The sequence below is a fragment of the Protomyctophum parallelum genome (assembly GCF_964188405.1).
Source record: "Protomyctophum parallelum genome assembly, chromosome: 11".
Lineage (NCBI taxonomy): Eukaryota > Metazoa > Chordata > Actinopteri > Myctophiformes > Myctophidae > Protomyctophum > Protomyctophum parallelum.
Window position 1 is genome coordinate 32,704,574 of NC_139707.1, and position 26,159 is coordinate 32,730,732.

A 26,159-nucleotide genomic window follows, 5' to 3' on the forward strand; every position below is an offset into this window, starting at 1 on the left:
GATTTAAACCTATATGGTTTCCTATATGTCCTGATTCCTGTCGGTCTTGACTCCCTACTCTCATACAGTAGTTACAGTATAACTTATCTGTGTTCTAGTGTCCTGAGACCCTGCAGGTTCTCTTCTGCTTTACCAGTTTGTTTGACCTTGTACCTGTCCCTGGACAGACTCGCCTGCTCCCCTTTTGGATTTGTTTTGCTCTGGGGACTATTTGTCCAGTCATGACCTCAGCCTGATGTTTCACCATCCTCTTGCTGTCCCTTTTGCGTTTCAATAAATTATCTGTCTGGATTCTTGCTCTGTCTCCTTGGTCCGTGCACTTAGGTACTTTCCCCTGACACACTTTGACATATACCAGGGTTCCCAAACATTTCCACGTCAAGGACCCCTGAATAGTCTCTATCTGCAAAATGACTTAAAAAACAAACGGCTACATTATTAATGGCATGAGAGACATATCATGTTCAAAGTGGTTAAATTGTCACAATAGTTTTCTGAATTGAATTATGATTTTAAAATGTCCTTTCCTTAAAATTTGGTCCTCCTTGGTAACCCGCACACGCACACACGCGCACACACACACACACACCACACACACACACACACACACACACACACACACACACACACACAGATATACACCGTGATTCACCATAATCAAGTTATTTACAGCCTCTGCAATTACAGCAAAAGACTCTATCTCCTTGGCAAAGGTTATAGAGATCTGATTCTGATCCCCATGCTACCAACAGGATTTTCATTTAGAGTGATTAACATTTTCTGGACATAATGATGACTCTGAGCTGCACAGATGAACCTGGCTTTAGAAACCATTAATGAGACAATCAATGAACAAATCAATAATTTTTTTCTCTGCTAATCCCCTAGAGCCACCCAAGCAGCCATGCACAGTATTACCACACAGTCACTAATAGAGACAGAAAAAGGTCAGTGGTCTATGCCTATTTAAACACACATTCATCAGGGGGGTGTGTGTGTGTGTGTGTGTGTGTGTGTGTGTGTGTGTGTGTGTGTGTGTGTGTGTGTGTGTGTGTGTGTGTGTGTGTGTGCGTGCGTGCGTGCGTGCGTGCGTGCGTGCGTGCGTGCGTGCGTGCGTGTGCGGATATGTGCAGACGTGTACACAATACATGGGTTCAAAGTCTCCATTGGAAACAGTTGTGGTAAGGAAATAGATAGTCAAAAGATGCACACACACACACACACACACACACACACCCCACACAGTGCACGCTCCTCCCTTCAATCAATGGCAGGTGTAGTTCAAATCAGATTGGAGATACTCTTTATGCTGCCTCAGACCTGAGCTGCATGTTCAGCGTGAGGAGGTGGTGGGAGTCAGTCAAGAGCATGTAAGAAGGCTTCACCCCTCATCACTGGCTGGGTGTATCTGCCCTGGAGTGTGAAGAGCAGCAGAGCAACTTTAGTGAAATAGGGCTCCGCAAACTGTAAACGCCTCCAGCTGACAGCATTTACAAAAACTGGATTCTACACCCACACACTGGGAGGAACTTCCACCTGTGGAAGTGGTTGAGACTAGAGACGCGCTCCGGTGACATTGTATATTGTAAGTTTTCACTACTTTCTCAAGCCATCATCAGGTAAAGCGATTGCTCTTGCTGGTGACTTGTTATGAGAACAGGTGCAGTCTACACTGAGCCCATGCCTGTCTAATGTCAGTGATAAATGTGTTCTGTGAAGGTCAAGACCAAATAATTTTTAAAGTGAAATCACTGAGTACACAGTAGGTGTTAAGTGAGCTTGACTCACGTCTCACACAAGCAGACCAGTTACAGTATCATCCAGACCAGCCCACCTTACCTAACCTTTACCTTTCCTTTACCACAGAGAAGAGATGTTGCACCTTGTGGCATGTTAGGTGTTAAAATTTACTCCCCTGTTTTCTCAGAAAATAACCAGGTTCATGCATAGTCCCGACTCCCTCTTGGTTGGAGTGATTTCGGTACTTGGCTTTTCTCTAATCCCTCTATGCTATATGTAATAGAATCAGGGCCTGGCACATGCCCCTCTACTCATAGCAATGCATTGGGAGGGAGTCATAGCTATCGGGTCAATAAAACTTTAAAGCGGTTATCCTTTGGCATCTGTCATGGATCTGAACTGTAAAAAAATATGTCACACTCCGCCAATACAACAATTGATGTTGTGTGCGACGGGCAGCGGCCCAGAAATGCAGTCTTTGGGTTGTTTGACTCGTTCCTAGCGTTTATTGTGTTACTCTTTGGGTATATTTGTACATTTCTAACTTCAGTCAATGCTTCATATCCATAGTAAAATCGCTGGGGTGATTAGTTTATTTTTTGAACGCTGTCCTTGAGGCATCCTATGAGGCGATCTAAGATTCCAACGGAATAAGGAATAAGGATTGCAAAACAACTAAAAACCCCACGAACCAGGGGCATAGCGCCATCTAGCGGCAGTGACATCAGTGACATCAGTGGTCAAGGTAGGGGGGTTTGATGGAGCTTGATGGCTATACTGTCGTATATTGTTAAATACTTAAATGTTTTGTCTACTGGTAAACATTTATTATTTTTGTATAAATCTTTGCCCAAAATTAATAATTATTTGTTGAATTTTGTTCAGTGGTGAATATGTATTCATTTCTAAACAATGACTTGCAATCAATCATCCTGCTTACACAGCTACTTAATAAACATTTATAAATTGACCCAATCACCCAAAAGTAACAACAAAATGAAATGATGACATAATGAAAGTAATGTAGGCTATTCCATAAATGTATGCCAGGTGTGGCCGTCCGTCCAGTGCAACACATTCGCCTCGGAAGGTGTTGATCAAATAGAATACATTTTCGGTTACTGCATTGTCTATTTCTCGATTCAAATGTTTTATTTTTGTATGTATTATTGAGAGCAATGTTTTGCTGTAAATTGCATTGTTTGTTTGTTTACATGGCTGCCGTGAAAAATCATAGAATAGAGTAATCCCCACTCCTTTGGGTTGTATTTGGTCACATTATATGTTTTACATTGATACATCGAAACATTGCTGGCCTGGCCTGGCCTGGCCTGGAATTGTACCTGGACAACCAGGGGCTGTGGCTCCCAAGGTGGGCTCACTAACTCCCCAGCTATGGCCGCCCTTTGCAGCGCAGCAGGTGCTCTGAGCCTTTAATTAGACATACAGTAGAGTAGACACAGCGGCCCGTTATTGAGCCCATCAGACATTATCCAGAAATTACTCACCGCTGAATTCAGTAATTGACCAGCAACCAAGCCGTGTACTAAACAGTATTAATTCAATCTTTAACTTTTGATACATAAATATCAGACGTGGTATCAGTCAGAGGAATATTTAATTCAGTCTGAACAGAAGCAGGTGTAAAACATAAACATGACTCATCAAAGGGGGAAGATATCAAAAGCAGAGGCATGATGGACTTACCCCCCCTCAAGCAAATCCAACCCGTATATAATGATAGCCTTTTAACGTCCTCACTTGAGCCGTGTCAAACACAGCTGGGAATGAATTGGTGTCATTTGGTATACCGGTGGAGCATGCTGAGGTCGTTTTGCCACATATGAGCTGTGACCAATCAGATTTACTATGCCAGTGAAACGACATCTCTCATCCCGTGTCCTTGAGTTTGCTAGCTTTCATTGGCGGTGCACGCATGCCAAATGAGATTTTTCTCAGACCTTTTCGGAATGCAATGAACCCGTCGTCTCTCTGCTTTCTACTGTGACCCCAGTCTGATAATACTGTGCATGCTGATGTAAGTCTAGTACTCATAAACCATTTCATGGACCAAATACGTTTGTTCAATTGGATGTAATTCTGCACGGGAGAAACATAATGTTGAAATAAAACCTTTTTTTATAAAAACGTTTTATTTTCTCTTTAATTTTTTTTTTTTGGGGGGGGGGGGGGTTTCTATGAACTACTTAGCCCCTATAATATGCAAACATTTGGCAAACATTAAGTGCAAAATGGCAGATCGTGAATATCACTAGTCATCGTATTGCATTGCGACAGTGAGCTTGTAGATCACCTATTTTTGCTTTTCATGATGCAATGAAGTCTAGGGCCTAAGCTACTGTAAGTGGTTAACATGCCTGTAGTGGTAACATTCAGTAGGCTCACAGTCAAAAGCATCAGCAATTAATTGGCACCAAACTAGACGTTTTCTCCTATCACAATACCACTGTTTTACCAGTGGTGTAAAATAACTAAGTATTTCCAATACTTTTACATCTATTCCACTACATTTCAGCGGCAAATATTGTACTTTTACTCCACTACATTTATTTGAAAACTTTAGTTAATAGTATTCGAAAATAGTAGATGTGTTGCGATGCAACGCATTGTGGGCTTGTTGTAGAGCAGGCATTTTCAAACTATTTTTATACATTTAAAAACTTGAAATGGGACATTCTACATAGTGAGTACTTTCTACTTTTGTACATTTTGATGCAAATACTTTTGTTCTTTTACTCAAGCACATTTTGAATTCCAGACTTTTACTTGTAACGGAGTAGTTTGTTCTACATTGATGTATTGATACTTTTACCTATAAGTAAAATAATGTGAGTTATTTTTTCCACCACAGTGTTTTACTAAGCATCTAACACTGCAGCAAGCGATAGTGGTCTGCTGTCATTGTCACCATCAGTGAGGGAGCAATCGCCACTCAGGCTGCATGCTCCCTGGGGCAGAACGTACAGCAGTGATCAACAGAAATGAAATGGTAGCACTATACTGCCATTGGGGAGCTTGGGTCCATAGCAGCACAGTGTAATGAACAGGCTGATGGGATACTCTGCCGTGGCTATGGACTCCGAGGGATAAGGCGTCACTAAAGAATGCGGTACTCTGAAAACAGCCATTATGAAAGACGGTGATTCCTCATCAGGTCACTGTGTATTCATGTTCACCACGAGTAGGACATAGAATTTGCATGTCTTGAAAATGTTCTGATGAATAGAAGAAACTGGAAGGACCATGATGTAAACAAGCTTTTTCTGGTTTTATCCTTTGAGCAGATTTTGTATTGACCTGTACTTTCGTTGAACTGTACCCATTCTACAAACTGTTAATAATAAAAATTTCAATCAATCATCCAATCAATCAATCAATTGGAGAGTGTTCTGTATTGCTTGGGGGTAGGGGATGTATTCATTTTATAACCGGTGCATGGAGATATGTTTTATCCCTGCTTCTGTCAGGCTGAATTAAATATACATGTCTGAAATGTATGATATTTATGTTTGCTAATAATATCACAAATTAACACAGATCTACAAGCTCACAACACATCGTGACATGTGAGCTTAGATAGGCTATTTTCACAATTTGTCTTACATTTTTTAAACAAAAATTGTAAAAAGAAAATAAAGAAAAAACTATAATAAAGTTGTGGTTCTGATTACTTATTCACCATCACCAGCCACTATTTGCATGGCGTCCTCGTCTCTCTTCACCTCGTCTCATCAAGCTACAAGCCCCTTGTGGGGCACAAACAGGTGTTATTATTACACATCATGAAAATGCTGTAATAACGAATTCAGTGAACACCATTGTGTGATTGCACACAGATGACACAGAGCCGGGCGATATACCATGCATGCCTTCACAAAGTCTTCCTCTAATCTGTCCACGGCTCTAGGTCAAGGACGGCAGTGTGATTTAGGTTTGTGCGTGTGCGTGTGCGTGTGTGTGTGTGCGTGTGCGCGCGTGCGTGTGTGTGTGTGTGTGTGTGTGCAAGTTATTGCTTGGTGTCACAAATACACAGATACAAACACAGTGGACACACACACACGTTCACGCAGGCAAGCATCAGTCACAGCATATAAATTAAGGGGGGTGGAGGAGTAGACATTGTGGTGATCTGTGTGCACACCGGCAGATGTGCTCTCAGATTGTTTTCTAAGTCACTTTATTGCCTTGCTTGCTGTTCTGCAATTTCACAGCCCAGAGTCTACAGACACAGTGAGCATAAATTAAACAGTCTATTGACCAAACTAACGTTTTGGAAATGAATTTCACTCAATGAAAAATGGAGCACTGACCAAATGTCGGCAATCTGATTTGATCGTGAGGAGTTGTGTTCAGCCACTCGTGGAAGAACATGGTTATACTTGTGGACACTGTTAGAATCTTGATGGTATCTTTCCGTCTTGGCATCCTGCACCTCCCTGACTCAGGTCAGAAAACTTTTTTTTTTTTTTTCATTCTGATGTGTCCGCATAGGTTATACTTTGTGTAAAATATCTAAAACTCAGTATGTCTCAAATTGTTTTAGCATTGAGCTGTTGCAGTCCATATTGTAGATGGAGATCAGAGTAAAGCATGAATTGTCATAGTTCATAGAAATAGTATAGTCCATAAAGTGCTCTACAGCCCGGCCTGTTCATAGCCACATTATGTACTTTGTTGGGGGACCAAACAATGCATATTGGCAATAACAATTGATTTTCAATGTACGTCATCAATGCCCTCGTTGATTGATGAACAAGTTGTAAGCCTTTAGATCTGCTTATTCCAGTTTGCAAAACATTGAGAAACCATGTATACAACCTCATAGTTTACCTTATATATATATATATATATATATATATATATATTATACTACCTCATAGATTGATGAATCCATTGTGCCTGTGTTGCACACTGACAAGCTGATCTACAAGCCCACAACGTGTTGCAGCACTACACGTTGTGAGCTTTTATATCTGCTATTTCCAGTGTGCAAAACATCGAGAAACCAAGTATAGATTAGGCTCAGACATTACTTTCTCTTCTGTGTTTGACACAAGAAGCACAGCATTGCTTTGAATTAAAATGGCCATTGTATACTTAAAATGGTATGGAAATGCTATTCTAATTCATTCTCCCAATTTCATCCGGCAAACCGTTTTGGAATGAAATCTATAACTCATTTTGACAGGGCTTCTACATGACTTCTACAAAAAAAACCCTAGGGGTTCTTGCCTGGCCCTGGACCCCGTCTTTGAAAAGCACGGGGTCAGTACAACATCGTACACAAATCGCTTCTGCCATTAGCACACAAGCACAAAACAAGAGCTGCCCTGCATTGTCCACAGGATACTGAAGAATAAAGATGTAACTAACTCTAAACCAGCTCTGATGTATCTTCTGCCTGTGCACATTACATTGATCAAACCAGTTGCGTCCACCGGCATTGTGAATGCAGGGGAAAATGAATGTTCCCATTCAGGGGTTGAAAAGCCTGACCGGGTATTGAATTCCGGTTGAGTCAGATGTAATATAAACATAAATCTATATCAGTCCCTGCATCCACAGAGAGGGTTTTTGTGTTGGGAAAATATTAGATTTAGCTGAGTTGTTATTGTGCTGTAGCGCTCCGCTGAGTACTTTGCTGTGTATCGACCTTTTTTGTTTCACTGAAAATGAATATGATAGAAGTCCTGGTCAGGCTTGGAGAGGTACAGTAGGTCTCTTACAGTGAAAACAGCCGATCTACAAGCTCACAATGTATTTCAGATGCAACCCATTATGAGCTTCTACGTCTGCTATTTGCGGGACCATCGTACGACAGAGCATAAATTAAGCAATATGCAGAGAAAAAAACTGCACTCTGAATGATCCTCATGCTGTGGGTGTGCACTGTGCAGGGTTGAGGAGTCAGGGAGAGCGGTAAGTCGGTCAACTATAATGTTTGACCACTGAGCTGAAGCCTTCATAATCTTGATCGATGGATAACGTCCACGTACCTCATCGCTACCTGCCTTGACCCATCCGTCAGGACACTCATATTTCAAGATACAGAAAGTCGGAATCATCAACTTGGATCTAAGTCGTATTAGCTACTAGTCTAATAATTATATATATATATTATATAAGAACAAATATGTGTTTCTGTTTGTTGCAATGCTAAATCAGTCACAAACAAGTGTGCTTCTCTGTTGTAAACAGTGCCAATTGAGAGAATAAACTATAAAACCTATAACCAAAAAAAGGCATTTTGGCTATTGCCTAAATGATAGTCTCATCTCTAATGTACAGTAAGGCCTATAAAAACCAGCCATATGTAACCAGCTCTAATTATTTTAAGAGGAACCATGCAGCATGCACCTTTCTGTGATTTTCATTTCCAAATTGGTCACAAATGTTGTAGCCCTCTTTCCCTCTACACCAAATCTCTATGCCATAAATAACTGCTCTACGAGCTGAAAATAGATCTACAAGCTCTTATAGATTGCCTTTTTTTGCAGGATGTTCACCTACTATGATATGCCCAAAATAGGGAGTTAGAGACGCTAAGGTTCATGGGTTTAAGGCCTCAAAAACATATCCCTGTGGTAGTTGTGATTTAACAAAAACAAATGTTAGAGCTTGTTGCATGTATAGAGCCCTCTACCCCGTCCCCTCAATCGCCACCATCACCAGCACGCCTGAACCTCCTCACGCCACCCCGGCTTTGATGATGACTCCTGGATCAGGTGAAATACTGCTTAATCCTCTCTGCTGTCTGGTGAAGATATGCAGTGGTGGCATGAAGATGTACAGTATGTATGCCAGGAGCCAACTCATATCTCTCAACTGATAGCCTTCCTCTATTAGCATCTTTCTCTCCTTCCGTCTTTGTCTCTTTCATTCTTGCTCTTCTAGTCTCTCTCTCTCTCTCTCTCTTTCTCTCTCTCTCATGCATGAAGAGCACTTCAGTGGCCGTTCAGTAGACCCCGGTGACAAACATCCCCCCACCCCCGGCACCACAACCCCTGTCACAAATGTTAGTGCTGCGGTGAGTATCATAAAGGGGCTGGCTGGTGAATGGGGTACATGGCTGGTGCCTGCTGGCCACATTGAGGCGATGTGGCGCAGAGGAAATTGTCTTTGTAGCATTAGATACTGTCAGTAAGATAGGCAGCTAATAGCTTCCTCTACCCGGATAATCGGGCATGTGAATGAACAGGCGCAGCCTAGGAAAAGGGAAACTTGCCCCAAACGTGAACATGTAATGCTGTGATCACTTTCTTCTACGTATGTGCTGTTATTGCGCATTGCTTTCTGCAGCTGTGGTGGATGCATTGAAGGTAAATACAGAACATCTTTCTGTGCTCTAGTGGCATGCAGTGTTGATGCTTCAGACCTCAGCAGCCTTCCATTTCTCTGATCTCTGAAAGACCACTAGTGCCCTCTGTCAGCCGCTGTCTGGATCTGAAATATACTGTGCTGTTGGCTCATTTCTTGGAATTATACTGAAGTGGCAGCATTGTTGAGGGGCGCTAGCCCCTCCTATGTCCAGCTTTGAGGGTCTGTGTAAACACAAACATTGAAGACAAAAGTGTGTAAACACAAACATTGAAGACAAAAGTGAGGACACAAATTGTGATTGGCCGGAATGAGATCATACAGTATATGATGTATGATAATAAGAGCACCCCTCACTTCACACAATTGTGATTACGGTTGGTTTAACCACTAGGCCCTAATTTATACTTTGCATGGTGAAAATAGTCAATCAAAATGTGACGTGTTGTGAGCTTGTAGATTCTCTCTTGCCATTTATGACATTTGAACCTGCCTATAATAATAATAATAATAATAATAATAATAATAATAATAATAATAATAATAATGATGATGATTTGCAAGCTAACATCCCGTTATTCAACACATTGTGAGCTTGTCAGGCAATGCAGTATTTATCATTTCCTGACCTGATCATCCAGTCTACTGCATGTGGCTCTGAGGTTGTATCGTGTAGGCAGCTGGCTCTCTCTGAGGTGTTGTCCTCTCACTTCGTGTTTTGTTGTGAAAGCACAATGTTTGAAACAACACATTGGCTGTTTGAAAAAACACATTGGCTGTTTGAAACAACACATTGGCTGTTTGAAACAACACATTGGCTGCACATTGGCAGATTGATATTATAATCGTGTTTCCATGTTGTGTTGTGAATGTAAGAGGCCACAGGTGATATGAAGGCGCCAATCCCCTTAATCCAGTGGGCCTAGCTAATAACTAGAGAGCATGTCTGTGCATGTTTTGTTCCCAAGCACACACAAAAACCCAGCATTTGCTCTCTTCAGTTCACAGGGAAATAATCTATTTTCACATTTTGAGTGAGAGTGAGTGTAATTTTTTTTTGTATATTACTGTACACTACGTACAGGAAGTCACAATGTCAATGTGATAATAAATGGCATTATGTCCCTTCTTTTCTGCTAAAACAGTGGTCAGTTTGTAATAAACATTATTACCACATGAGGGAGCTAAAGTAGAGGTTGTATTCGATAAGGTTCACTGAGTTCAGTGGAACGCTTATTAGGCTCAAACTGTCAGACAGACAGACAAAAGAGAAGACTGTTTTTTTTGTTTTGTTTTTTAGATTTAAAATAATGGTGTGGCTATGCTTATGATGGCGATCGTAGTAGATAGCCAGAATGGAGTGATCAGTTCAGTGCAGTTAAAGTTCATGCAGAGCAATCATTTTGGCAATATAAATAAATAAATAGGAAATAATTGGAAATAATTGAGTTGACCTTAAGTGCAACTTGGACAAAAGAACCCCCTGTAACCTAATCGTTAAGCAGCGTCAGGCATCAGGCAGACGATCCGTGTGGTGTGTCCGTATATGTGATGGTCTGTCTGTGTGCGTCTGTCAGACCAAAGCTCCCAGAATAGCAACTCTGTCTGTACTGGCGCGGCTGCTGCATGCGCTGCTTTCGAAGATGGAGGAAGTCAACGGCGGATTTATTTATTTATTTAGTCGATTACCAATACCGTAGTAATATCGTATTGGTCCCGCCGCGGGGGGATTGCAGTTTTTCAGCTTCACCCAGCTGATGACTGCTGCTCAGATGGTTATATGATGATAACGATGATGAATGAATGGTGATGAGCCCTCGGGTGGGGGTGGGGGTGCAGCACCAGCGGTGCGGTGGCCAACTGTTGCTGCTGCGGAACCAACTGTAGCCCGCACACATACTGTGGCTAGAATAATGAAGTCTGTCCTAAACCGAGACATTCAAGCTGGAGCAGCATGTGCAACTAACAGGAATTGTGAGCATATGGAATTCTTTAAACTCCTGCTTTTTTAAGGTAAATCAATCATAATAATTTAATTTAAAATATGACAGTGTGCAGTGCATGAATCGGCTATTGATATAACCTACGGGCGCTGCTGTAGCCTACTAGCCTACTTGGCGAGGCTAGACATTCACCCTCAGCGGAGCAGAGCCGAGTAGCCAGCCTATATCATTTCATCACAAGCCCTCATTCGAGCTGTGGGAGCGTGTCTGCACTCTGCAGCTTGCAGGGGAAGACAGGTGCGTCTGCCTGATAAATGACAAGTCGGACGGGCTTTATACTGCAGCCAGACAGAAGCAGACATGCTGCGATCGGATAACCTGTTGAATTGCAGCTGTCAGTCAGTTGGGTCACTGTCAGACTATACGGCTTTCTTTGGACAATACAAGTAAAGCCACAGAAATAATAGGCTATGGTACTTTGCGCGTTCTAACTACCCACCAACCACCGACCGATCAATGCTGCTGCTGTCTGTTTGTATTTCCATTGAGAACGTGCATAGGTGCTGCCTGCCTGCCGGGTGTGATGTAATAATAACTCACTCACAGCTCCATTCTCTAGCTTTTCAACGTCGCCTGTAGTGTACCCACCTACGGTTTTCCAATCCCTTTACAAGTAGAACATAGCATGGCTGCTCCCTAGCTGCCTCTTTGGCTAATTCCTTAGGAACCGGCCGATCCAGTTTGATTCATCCCTTCTCTTTCTTTTCCTTTACAAACTCCTCGAGTCTTTCCTTGACCTGTTGCGGGTGCAGTGAAGACGCATCGCACGCACAATATAGCGCTTTACTACCTCTATAGCTTGCTAATGTTATGAAAAGAGAATTAAAGCCCACATCTGAACCAATTGCATTGATGTGCTTAGGCTATATTAATGAGAAGGTGCGGAGGTCGCGCATGAGCTGGAAAGACGGGCACGCACCGGAAGAAGCGACGCACGTAAAGTAGCCTACTTGAGACAGATGTCATGTTTTCCTAACTTTTGTCATTATAGTTGTAGCCTAGCTATATGGTCAGGTTATATTGATCAGCAAGGGTCTTTAATTGCATTGTAGCCTATTTGGCTGTAGCATGCACTGAAACAAGACCAAAGTAGCCTATATAGTATTAGTTGTAACACTTCTATTATTTTAATATTAGGTCAAACGAAAATATTTTGACAATTTGCAATTTAAAGGAAGGTGGAGACAATTAAGTTGTCTCCTTGACGGACATCACCGATTACGCAGTCGCATAATAGGGGAGACACTCGAAGGTAAATACATCAATCAACCCCTTTTTCATTGTTTTCTTGGTTGCTTTCTGATGTGATTATTGCTGTCACTTTTCTGTCACACACTTCTCTTCTTATTTTAATTAAACGCACAACCTGCAGATTATGACAGCATTCAACATGTATAGGACTAGGCCTACACGTTTTCCACACTCTCATGCAGCCACACAGGCAAAGGTTTACCCCAATAATATCCTTATATCTTATTAGTATAGTAGACTATAGACAATGTCACATTTCAAAATAAATAGCGACCTGATGATGATGTTATATCCTTATGCTATATAGGCCTATGTGTTTGCATGGTAAACTAAACTCAAACCTAACCTATTTGGATGAAAACCATGGGCCCTCATCTGTCAAATGGGGTCTGCTGACTATAACATTTGGAAATAAGTTGTTGTTTTTGCTTCTCCAAAGGAAACATTTAGATTTATGCAAACTGTAACTGTGAAATAACTATTGTTCTTAGGAGCCATGCATTCAGGGCTTAACAACTAATTGTAGAACTGAACTAAGAAACAGATGGTGGTGTTATACAATATTGACCTGCACATGCAGGTGAAACATTGCTGGAAAAACTCTTGCGTAGTTGATTAATTAAAACGTACTGCTTTAGATGTTGTGGACACAGTGAAAGGCACCCACCGTTTTACCCTAATATGAGTAATATATTTGATTCCTAGAATTATGAATATTGTAGATGCTGCACAGTCAGTGTACACAGACAGAACCAATGGGTTTCAAATGTACAGTATTTGAAATGACATGACTTTTTTTTTATAAAGCTGCTTCAGAATGTCACTTGTCACTTATATCTTGTTGGATCCTTGATGATCCAGGATGACCTGAAGCTGTCCTGAACAACAACTAAGCCTGCCCTTTATAGTGTTAATAGTTATTGGAAATGTCCTAAGGGGTTAAAAGTTGTATTCAGCCATATAGGCCTACTGCCAAATGTGCCACACACATTCACTTCAACAGGTGATTACCATGCATATCACAAACTCTGTTGTGACGCTTCCTTTTTGTATGACTTAAGTTGTCAGTGGTGGACAGTAACACGAGTGCATTTGCTTGGATACTGTAGCCTAGTATTCTTTACTTTACTTTTGTACTTTTGTCACTTCATGTGATTGTCACTCCACTCCAAATTACAACGCAATGCATTGTGAGGTTATAGAATGTAGAGATCATATCAAAAATAAAATGTACATTGTAATTGCACTTTTGAATACTAGCACTAGCACCCATGAACTTTAACTCAAGTACACATTTGACAGAGCAACTTTCACGTGTAGTGGAGTAATATTTGACCAGGAGTATCGAGTATCTACTATCTATACTTTGGCTCAAGTACTGGAGTACCAAGCGTCACTGCAGTTGGTTTGCTATACTGACTTCCAATGGGTTAAATGTCCAACCTGTAGCCTACTGGCAGCCAGCCAGCTAATTAATATTAATCCTTCATCAGTAGGCAGGATGATAAGTCCAGGAAGAACCTAAATCGGACACAATGGGATTCTTAATTGTGTCATTATTTCCATGCCATGATAGTGTCAGCTGCATGTGCTAATCAATTCAAATTAGAACACCTGATTACAATTGTAATTTCCTAACATGGGCTTTCACAAGTACACAAAACAAGAATAGGATAAGAATAAGAATAGGATTTTTGTAATTATTTTTGGCGAACGAAACTGTCAAATTAATTAAACTGCAAATCATAGAATGTGCATTCACTGTATCACAATATATAAGAATATCTCTGAAAAGGAATATCACAGAGACATTGTATCGCCTCAACAATATTTATAACCATATCGACCACCCGTACTCCCTAAGGACCCCTGGGGCTGGGAGTCCCAGGACCCAACTTTGAGAACCAGAGATTTAGTGCATATTGTTGTGATAAAGTCCAAAGGTGTGTGCTGTTCTTTTAAAGTCCAATGCCATAGCACATTATTATATGCTTTTAAGATTGCCATGTTTAGCTCATAAAACATAATGATCAACCTCCAACAATTACTTGAAACTTATAAATGTCCTGGCGGGATTCATTTTTTCATGGTCATTAATGGTATAAGATGGCTAGGAAACGAAATGTTCTATCCATAAAATGTGACAGGAAGTTTTCTGTTTGACCCTTGCAGCGCTCCCGAAGATATGGAAACAGAGGCCCCCGATGGCTACTGTGTTGGTAATGGTAAGTCCTCACAATATTATTTCTCATGCAGTACATTCTGTGCAGATAAATGTAGTTCTGTTGGCTAGGCCAGGGAAAGAATATACCATACGTGGCTACAAGCCTAAGAAGTGTGTGTGTGTGTGTGTGTGTGTGTGTGTGTGTGTGTGCGTGTGTGTGCGTGCGTGAATATTATGTCAGTGCGTGTTGCTGTTCTACACATGTTCAGAGTCAATATTTGCCAACAGTATGTGTCCATGTGTTTTGCAAGCACCTTATGCATTAGGTACAGTGTCCCATTTTTCAATTGCTTTTGTTGCCCTGTTTAGTAGTGTTGTGGACAGAAATTATTGATTTGTTAATGTGCGTGTATGTGTACAGTATGTGTGCGCACACGTGTATAAACTATTGCAAACAAAGCAGAAATGTTACCTCTTCAACACTACCAAACACAGCCTTACCGTTTGCAATGCTTTTACCATTCGTTACAATAAAAAACACTGATCCCAAAATGTTTTATTTATTAATATTCTATTATTGCACAAGACTGTAAACATTGCAAGGGATTTTCCCCTAGCGCAGCCCTTTTCCTGTTCAGCCCATACAAGTATAGAAAACGATGCTCAGGCGACATCCTGTCGTTCTGCTCATTGTGGCTCTCCCTTGCCCCTTTCTGGCTTCCTCTCGGCAGGTGTTTTGAAGCATTTCCCAGCGTGTCCTCCTTAGGTATCTGTATGTGTGCATATGTGAACACACAGGTACAGCTAAAGTATAGCTTCTTTGCTGTTGTTTATTACATCAGCAGGGACTTTCATGTCTCCGTCGGGGGTACACGCACCTGTCGGAACAGTCTGCAGGCGGTGTATGTACAGGGGCGTTTGTTGTTAATGAAATTAATATCCATCTAAGTATGCTCACGTTTAAAGCAAAGTCATTGAAACGTTTCTCCCTCAGCAGTAATAATGCCGCCAGCATGCATAGTCTGAAAAGCTGTTCTGCTTTCTGAAGGAGCTGCATGTGGAACATTAAAGCTGTATCATCCTCCTGCAGTATGGCAGATGGGCCAGAGATTTGTTATCTTGCAGGGTTAGACGGTACCAGGTCCAGCCTGGTACTTCCCTCCACTCCCTCAGCAATAAGATTGAATGCTTTTGTAATAACCACCTGAAGTAGCATCCCTATTCTGGGGGTGAACATTCAGTGAAAATAGACAATTTGTAAGCTCACATTGTGAGGAATTGTGAGCTTGTAGATCAACTATTGTCGGCAAAGATATTTAGTTTACAGCGAAAACAGGAGGGGGCCTAGTATAGATCCCTAGGGACTTTGGTCAAGGGTGGAAGTAATTAAGCCAACATATAGGAAGAAGCATTATATTGTATACTTCTGCTTTACCTTTAAGAACACCTGGCTGTGAACAGCATAGTTCTGAGTGTAAGTTAACTCTTGTCTGCAATCTGTCTCCTTTCCCTTGTCGTGTGTAGGTGTGTGTTTGTTGGTGTACGTTTGGGAAGCTTGAGTTTGACAGGAAAAACCAGATCCCACACTGTGTGTATCCAACAAGCCAGAACTGAGTGCCCCGTCACTCAGGGAACAAACCGTGTACAGTCCCACATATGCTGCTTTTGTTCTGTGTACACGCTAGGTTTGTAGGTGGCTGGAATTCTATCCTTGATTTGAGTTTTAGATTATTCATAACCTCTATTCATGCAAGTCTTTCAAGCCTGTTCTGAGTCACAGAAAATGTGCAGACTGGTCTTAAGTTCCAAGGGGAGATGACACTTTGGATATGCATGTGTCTCAATTCAATTCCATTGAATTCACTGATGTCACCTACAGGTTTCCTTCTGTTTTCTGTGACTTGTACGCATTTGTTCCTTTCCACTCGCCAACACAGTGAATGATCTCAGGTGGCGTTTTACTCAGAATGTGTTTCCCTGAAGCCTCCCCTTAAGTCTTCTATCCAGAGCTTGCTGCTCATACCGCGTTGACTCAGCAAATGGGGGACGCCAACGCCGGGCACAGCTCCCTTGCTGATTGTGTGTGTTTTTGTGTAAATTAACTGAATGTCTGTCGATTAACCAATTAAATGTGGGGGAGTGAAATGTGTTCACTTACTGTATATGACCGTTATAAACAAAAGTCTTACATCTATCTATCCATCTATCTATCTCTACCTATCTAGCCACTGCACTCTGTCTGTCTATTAATCAATACGTTATAGGAACGTATTGGCGTGATTTAATATTTTAACATCAGTGGGGCTTGGTGAAAGGGTGATAGTCTTAAAATTTCCCTCGTTGTCATACACTACTCATTGTACAAAAATATTTATCAAATAAATTATAAACTATATCGAAATACTTCTGGGAGAAAGAAGTCTCTCCCAAACTTCCTAATGTTTGGAACATGTCAAATATGTGCACTCGCCATCCCAACAGTTACAGTTTGTCTTTGAATGCTATGCAGCCATTTTTATCCGTAAACCTTAATGAAATTTCAGATTGAGACACTTTTCAACATGGAAATGATTATGTGACAGGCCTAATTGTACCCGTCATATTGAGTGACACACAGACAGGAAATGTGCAAGGTTGGGAGAATTGCATAATATTTAGCAACTCACAGCAACTCACACAACTTCACAGTAGACAGACTGGTGGGGGTTGATGACAATTGGTACAAAATGCATTGTTGGCATACTGGGCTTTGCTTTGCTAAAATCCCCAGATCGATACAGCAGCGAGTGAGCGGACTGAGTGGTCGTGAATTAAGCAATATTACACGAGAGGGTGTTCTTTATCGTCATTAATGCACGCCTGTGCTGCCGTAGAAGGTATCGCAGAAGTGCATTAATGACGAAGCTGTTTCAACAAATCAGATTGCTTCCTCGAAACGACCTATTGTATAATATTATATATTTAGAACAGAACATTTCCATGTGAACTGATGTAACCCAGGTTAGGGACATACAGTACAAGTACGATGATGGGAGCATTGGGGGCACATCACTACTGTAAAAAAAACGATTGTATTCTGACATTGGAAATGTGTCTGCGAGAGTGAAATAACTTGAAAGGTAATTTGGTGTACGTCTGATATAATCCTGCTGCAGCCTTTTTTTATTACTATATTATTAAGGACTTGAATGGAAACCAAACCGCAAGGATTTTACGGTGCTATTCCTTTTAGAGCTAAGTTAAAAGCACACCATACCGTTTATCCAGCTTAGATTCCGTACAAATATGTCAATTTTTCAAAGCATGTTCAGAATGTTTTCAGAAGGTGAATCTTTAAAGAATTCACACCATATCACAGTATTCAAGGCTTTGTTGTAAGGGTCTAGTTTTATATCTCTGCTGCTAATCGATCTGCCAGTGAGCCGGGCGCGCTGTGCAGAGGCTGTCAGTGTGTGCACTACAGTAATGGAAAATCCTTCATGACAAATCTGGGCCACTCCTGTCTCCAGGACAGCGCTGCCAAGGGATAGCCAGCCTTCAGTCACCTGAGATTTCCTCCAACCCCGACATGTGCAACCCGAGCCCGGGCCCAGGGATTGTGTCGTGGACCGAGTCTCCTAGAGTGCCTCACTCAACAGTGGCCCGACGCAACAATGACACAATGCCAAAAGGCTTGTCAATAAGCACTCATAGAATTTAGGGGAAGGTCCAACACGGATGTTCTTTGAATCAATTTTGTTCATGGAAAAAAAAAAAAAGATGAAAAAAATCAAAATGTTTTCTAAAATACAAGTACAAGCTCAGATGTACATCACATGTGCTATTTTCTGAACATGTACAGAACCTTTTACCTGTAATGACGAGCCCAAAATAAAGACGCTAGCATATAGCGGTTAACCATTCCCCCCCAACCCAAATTCATCATAATTCCCCAAGTTTAAAATGCACCATCCATCACATACATGCCTCCGTTACTAGAAACTTTAGGCGCTGTGGTATCAGCATCTCAGGTGCTTTCCAGCTCCTCTCAGTTGTCGGGTCGCTCAAGGAGAAACTCTAATGGTGTCGTCGGGTGAATGGCAGCCGGGCCCCACTGTGGTTCCTCTGGGATCTGACACCTGGGTCAGAGGGGGGTGTGCACCTGTTGCCACCGCATTGTTGCGGTGACCCTGATGGGGCCAGCCTGTAACGGGATAAGGGATTGGGTAGCTCTCCCTCAGAGTGGACACAGAGCTGAGAGCTGGCCATTCGATCCGCAACGGCAGGATATTAGGATCCCATAGTGTACTGTAGGTGGTTTTAGCCAGGAGCCTTGACCGTCCTGCAGAGCGTTGTGCTCGGCATTGAATGAGCTGACCTCTATAGTGGCCATTCAGGTTACGTCCACAGGGGCACGTGAGTGGAGATGAGGAGAGTTAAAGGCATTAGCCTTTTCATGTAGAAAAGACTGCACTTAAAAGGTATACTTTGTTAAAATAAGTCTTAAATATCTCTATATTCCGATCGTAATCATTGCTATGAGTGTTATCAGAAGATGCATTGTCATGTCGGATACAAATTTCAACTAATCAGAGGTGAGAACTCATACAGAATATAAGATAAACAATTGACATTGGAAGTGATTGGCAAAACAATACTACTAAAAATATAAGCTGATAAATTGGTTCACTCTTCTGATTGGTTTACTGAAGAGCTGTAACCGAACATACACTAGTGTGACTAGTCTATAGCAATGATTACTTTCAAAATAGAGCTTTAAAAGGATCCCTGGCTAATAAGACTTATATGCCTTAAAATATTATACTTATAAAAAACACCTTAAATATTTTATTTATCTTCGAAATAGTCTGTTTTTCACAGCTCCCGTCACAAGTTGATGATGTCCAGCTCTATGGTATGTATGGAATGCGAATGCATGTGCTAATAAAAAACAATTGAATACTTCCTATGGTTAATATGATATGTTAATATTCTAAATACTTTCAATTAACACATTTTGTTAGCACAATCAGGGCTGGACCACACATGGGCAAATGACAACATCTCGTCATCAACTTGCGACAGTTTTTGAAGATATAGAAATATTTAAAGTGTTTTTAATGGACAAGAATAATGTATTAAAGCATATACGTTTCATTAGCCTCCCTCTAACAAAAGGTTTAGTTATAACCAAAAAACACTTAAGACAGGCTTTGTCACATGTTTTTTATTTTTTATACGAGACAGTGAATCCATACTTGTTTTACAAGTATACAATCAGACAAACCATGAGACTATGTTGGGAGTCCATGCTATGTTCTTTATGATGGTTTTCGAGATGTGCTGGTTAGGCTGCCATGTGTTCAGTTCAGACATTCCACAGGTGCCTGCATAACAGGGCTTGTGTGAAGATAATTCAGAACTTGTGTTAACTCATCCAATATTTGGGCCTTTGGCATCTGTAGTGCACATGGTCAAGACAAATTGTGACAGAAATGGATTGTGTAAACGAATCATTAACGTTCTATCTGGGGACTTTCTTTGTTCCATACAGTTAACCTCAAATCCGTGATCGCAGTGGTATACTGTCTGTCTGTCTGTCTGTCTGTCTGTCTGTCTTTCATTCAGCTTCTGATTTCATTTCTGTCAGTCCACCTGTCCGTCTGCCTTTGTGTACAACAGTCAGACTGTCAGTCAATCCGCTCACTTGAGACATGATACGAGAACGGGGTGGATAGCCTTTACAGTACAAAAGCTAAAGTGTCCTATAGAGTGGGCGATAATATGCATACTGTACGGCACTGTACTTTGAAGGACAACGTTCCCACCTCTCTGACTGTTTGCCGTCTGTCTCCCAGGTAACGGCGAATGCTCTCCCAGGAAGGAGAACTCGAGAATGCTGGTGGACCTGTCGACGAGTGCACCCAACGGACAGACAAGCCCTCAGGGTCCTAAATCCCCAGCCGGTGAGTTCTTACTCAACCCAAGACAGATGAATTTAGTGTGGAAGGACACGCACGGTACAGTAGACTGGTGCATGTGTGCTCCATCCAGACCACTACCCACCCACACACACATTGGCATAGACCTGCAGGCTTCTAGGCAGAAAACACAGGCGTAGACAGACACTCTCATGCAAAGACAAACACGAGTGTATTGCTTACAAACATCAAGCTTATCGGATACCAATTTAATGCCATTGTTGCCATTATAACCATAAAGCCAGAGTTTCATTTTTAGTAGTGCGACTGTAGGTCACAGTTTACTATGAAAATCACCATTTCATGTCAGCCACACTTCATGTCAGTCAGTTCAACCGTCAGTCACGCCTCGTGACACACTCCATATATAGCCGTCTCCATATGAAGATCACAACACTGACCTCATTAAACCCTGGATAGCCATACATGGAGAAGACTGGATTATCACCTAGATCTACATGGAGCCGGCCAGTAGCTCTACATCTGACCTCATGGACACCATGTTGATCTAACTTCATCAAACCCTTAGATCTCCATATATGGAGCTGACCTGTTCTGACATTCCATATGTTGATCCGCCCCCACCCGTCCTAACTCTTAGATGTCTTCCTTTTGACTGATACCTGTCCATTCAAACTCTAGACAGCGGGCCCCAAAGTCTATAGCGCAGCCGTGCCCAGCAGTCGGCGAAAACTACAGTTCTCAACAGGCCCAAAAATTAAGGCCCTACATGGGCCCTAACTGGGCTGGCCCGAGGCACTGCCTGGCCTTACTAATTAGCACACAGTTTACACCCTCTTATCATCATACATCATCATCATACATCACATTCGCACTTGTGCCATATCAAGATGCAAAATCCAAAATCTAGTCTCGATATGACAGTATCGATAGATTGCCCAGCCCTAGGTTGACATTATGGAATACATTGGTCCATTACATACATGTTTGGTAGTAGGAGTAGCCCTAGCCCTGGTAATAGGGACTTTAAGCAACGACTGTTTTCAGGACGGCTCCGCTACGCGGAAGTATGGCGGCTATGATGCCCACGCCGTAGCTGTCAAAATCAAACAGCCTCTGGCGACGGCGACATTGGTTGCCATGGTGTTATTTCTGCCATAGTGTTATTTCTTCATTCAGAGCATGCCAACACATTACAGAGCATAAGAGAGGTGATGGAGTAAATGTATGACAGCTATAATTTAAAACCATAAACATGGTTATGACATGGCGTTGTAGACACTACGTGTAAGTGTAGAAAGGGCTGCGACAGAGAGCAGGTCTATGCATCGATCACTGATCCATTTCCGGTTGCCGTAGCCGACTGCCGTATCCGTCGTTGCTTAAAGTCGCTATTGTTTGGCCATGTCACTGTGAGCTTGCTAAGTGAGCCAAAAAGGGAAGGAAAGTGAGAGGGACAGAGCTAAGTGAGAAAAAGGAAGCTGGTTTCCCACAAGGTCAGAGATACAAGGATCGGTGTAAGGGCCTGGTCCCACGGGGAGATACTTTTCACAGATAAGAGCTGTTGTCATCCCGGAGGTTGCTCAACACGATTTGTTTTCTGAGCTTTTGTAACACAAGATGAACCTCGTCTTCTGATGAAAATAAGCGCCGGGGCGGTGTCAGGTTTCGCACCGCCAGCTCCTGAACTTGCACGCTTTGAAGCAAATTGTATTTCAATAGTCGTGGTAGTGGCACATTCTTTCTGGCATAAATATACACTAGTGTATACAGTGAGAGAGTAGAATTACACCCCGTGGCATGGGTGACAGATAGTTTGCATAGTAAGATCAGTAGATCAATTACGCTTAACAGAATGTGCTATTCATGGCCACTCTTCACTTTTAATTGCAAAACATGGGCATCAATCATGTTTTTTAGGGAATATTGTGGGGGGGGCGACATTTAAGTATTAGTTTTTTTTCCTCCCTCTCTTTCTTGTATAACTTCAGTAGTTCATAACCAGCACCTGAACCATCCTAGGAAAGCCCACATGTCTAAACCATTAAGGACATTATCTTCTGAAGGCAATTGAGAACAGGAATGTCAGTTCATCCACATGTCATCCTGCATACCACATACTACAGGGGAAATGCACCACGCATGTACGACGTGCTCCTCTGCGATCATGGCACGGTCACGCTTCGTGGAGAAAGACATACATGGAACAGGGTGGATACTAGGGATGTTTTATATCGCTGCTGCCGGGCAGAAAACTCTAATCTCTATATTTTTAACTTTTTCCGTAAATTAATGCCCTACTTGATCGTACTACACTACAGTGTCACAAAAAAAACATCAAAGAGGACCTACACTGTTGATTGCTATACCCACGTAATATCTGAAAACCTATGAATACAGACATATAATTATAAACTATCGGTATCGTATTTCATATAATACGATCGTTGATTAGTCATCTTTACAACAAGGTATAGATTGTAAGGATCAGGAGTTCGTGTAATGAGCAACACCGCTAAACGCGTGGGTAGCTCCTCCAAAAAAAAGCCAAAATGGCAAGTGGTTGGTATTATTCACCCTTGCTCTCTCACAGTAATAAGGGGGAAAAAAACATATTGGCCATTTTTACACTTTAATTTTACATTTTTATTAACTTTACACTCAGTGTTAGGGAACTCAGTAGCGTCTGGAAGATCCATACGCAGCTTGGCACGGTATGGGGCAGTATCTCTCTCACAGGCAAGACAGAACTTGAAGTTGTCATCATTGAAGGCAATATCAATGCAGTGAGATATCGGGATGAAATTCTAGATTCAGAATCTGGGACCTAACACCATCCTCCAGGATGACAAAGCTCGCCCCCACAGAGCCAGGATCATCACAGAGTACCTCCAGAATTTGGGAGTGGAGAGGATGGAATGGCCTGCCGTGAGTCCAGACCTCAACCCATTTGAACACTTGTAGGATCAGCTTGGGCTGTACGTGCTAGAGTGACCAACATAGCCACGTTGGATGACTTGCAACAAAACCTGGTTGAGGAATGGGATGCCATCCCACAGCAAAATGTGGCTAGGTTTGGTGACCAGCATGAGGAGGTGCCACCTGTTGTAGCTGCTTTTGGATCTTCCACCTGCTACAGAGTTCCCTAACACTGAGTGTAAAATGAATAAAGTGTTAAAATGACCAATATGTCCCAATGCACTAAGCAACTCAAAGCAAGGGTGAATAAGCACTTGCCATTTTGGCAAATGTTTTGGAGGTGCTACCGACACGTTTAGCTGTGTTGCTCATTCCACGAACGCCTGATCTTTACAATCTATACCTTGTTGTAAAGGTGACTTTTATGATATAAGACACAATACCAATTGGTATTATAAAAGTGGAGAAATAATGGACCAAAGTTAAGTTTCCGAACTTTTGTCGCAGAGTTTATAAAAAAGTAGCAGATCTTCTACTTTTGCAGTTTTTGACTTTGAATTAAGAAAAGTTTCCACCTGACAGCAACAATATCCAATATGCTTTAGTAAAATCGACATTATAGCTGCAGTAACAAAGAAATAATTAAGAATTAACACATGTTTGGGTCTGTGTCGTGTTGCCTGGAGTTTTGGCGCAGGGCGCGCAAACCATCTACAAAACTGCTTTTTCTAAAAGAAAGGCCTCTTCCACGTCTCCTCCGAGGAGCTTTGAGTGACAAACGCATTCTTAAGTGAATCGAGCCTCAGAGCTTGAGGGGACAAGGGAATGCAAGGAGATGTTACGCTTTGATGTGTTACGGCCGTTTCACGCTCAGCCTGTGATTAATACAGCGAGTCTCACAGAACTCAGAACAGGCTGGTCAGGATCGGGAAGGGCTGGGCCCACGTCGTAGATGGAGCCTAGATCAGGTTCTCCACACTTTGCTCAAGAATGTGTGGAGCCTCCTTCAGTTGCTCTTTTGAGTCACGGAATCATTTTCGGATAATAGCGAGGCGTAAGCAAATGGCGCGTCTTTTAAGTGGCTGATTCTCTGCCAATCGGAAAGCAGCTGTCAGGATCAAAGTGAAGCAAACTGTGCAACCACACGCCCGTGCAAGAGAAGTGAGCGTATATGTCTAACCTCTTTAGCCATCATTTATATTTCAGCTATTCTGAAATATCTGTAAGCTCACATCATGTCACAACTGATCACAAACTTAGATCTGCTTTTATTTTTTATTTTTTTCAGAATCAATTTTATTTGTCACATCACTGGTGGGTGGCAATAAAGGGTGAAATTAGTTGTTTTCTTGCATAAGCTACATCATGTTATTTGTGTTAGAATCTGTGTGTTTGTGTGTGTGTGCGCGTGCGCGTGCGCGTGCATGCATGCATGCACACACGCACACATTTGTGTTGCACATGCCACTTATGTGTAAATGCCACACTGGCGACTGATAAGTGTGGACTGTGGGAGACTGTAAATACTTTACAACCTCTTCATCACCCGACCATACCCCTTCTTCCTCTCTCCTCCGCCCACACGCACGCACGCACGTGCACACACACACTCACGTCTCACACACACACACACACACACACACACACACACACACTCACACACACACACACCTCCTGCCCTCCTCCCAGAGTCCCTCCCTCCTCCAGTCATCCAGCCGGTCTCCCACTGCCAGTCAAGTGGAAAGCCACAGGGCACCGAGCACCTGTCTGCATCAGACACTCCCCTTCTCCCCAGGGAGAGCCAGCCAGGAACCAGACCATCCTGTTTCTGACTCTCTCTTTCTCTCTCATTTTTATTTTAACTTGGGTATGGAGCACAGAATCATACATAGATATTGTACGATTACATTATCAGTATAAACGTAGCCAAGAGCAGTTCAAACCTATATGACTTGGGCAAGGTTGATTGATTGATTGATTGATTGGAGTTCAGACTAATCCACTGATTTGATTGATTGATTGAAAATTGTATTCATAGTTTGTCGTGTTTACATCAGGGTCCTCGATTTTCAATTAATAAGAACATTTAAAGACATACAAAATAAATATACACTTCTATGAAAAATAATGAAATCATAATATACTATACAGTTAAAGAAAGTAAAAGGAAAAAAAAGGGAAAAACGTGTACAGTACTGTATATGGAAAAACGGGTAGGGGGGGGGAACTTTAACTTTTTTAAAGAGGCCAGTTTAGTCAACCTACATCACTGGCTCTTCCTCCCAGAGCCAACAATCAAGCAGGAGCAAGAGGAAGAAGAGGCGGACAGGAGCAGCCCGGCGGCGGAGGACATGGTCCACAGTGGTGAGGAAGGCTCAGGGTTGGAGGAACCAATGACGGACAGCCCCAACAACCTACAGGACGGGATGTCTGGGCGGGACGGCACGTCCGACACAGGAAGTCAAATTCCCAGCGGTACGTGATTTTTAAATGGCATTTTATTAACACATTGTATGCTAGAGTTTTCTATTTGCTCAGGCTTGCTGGTGCTAAGCGATTAACATTGGACTTTTGAACTTTTTAGGGGCCCACAGCGAGGGGCCTCTTATAGCTAGAATCACATCGCATAAATAAAAAGTAGGCCAAACATGTCCACTTCAATTTAAAAAAAAAATTATGATTCTACCATCTTCCATTCTGGAGATATTGACCTTTTTCTAAAACCTGCTTTTGAAGGCACGCTGCTCGCTTGAAAAAACAGCAGAGATATGGAAGGTTGAAGTTGACAGACATTGACAGACAGATATAAAAATGAACACAAAT

General features: G+C 42.1%; 1 protein-coding gene across 1 annotated transcript in view; it reads left to right on the top strand.

Moving 5' to 3' along the window:
* Positions 1–10,956: 10,956 nt before the first annotated feature.
* Positions 10,957–26,159, top strand: part of ikzf2 (IKAROS family zinc finger 2) — a 29,043-nt gene continuing 13,840 nt past the window's right edge. The window contains exons 1-4 of the mRNA XM_083776411.1: positions 10,957–11,091; positions 14,505–14,557; positions 20,334–20,441; positions 25,623–25,811. Coding sequence (XP_083632537.1) covers positions 14,518–14,557; positions 20,334–20,441; positions 25,623–25,811 — 337 coding nt within the window. The 5' untranslated portion in view covers positions 10,957–11,091; positions 14,505–14,517. The remainder of the gene's footprint in view (positions 11,092–14,504; positions 14,558–20,333; positions 20,442–25,622; positions 25,812–26,159) is intronic.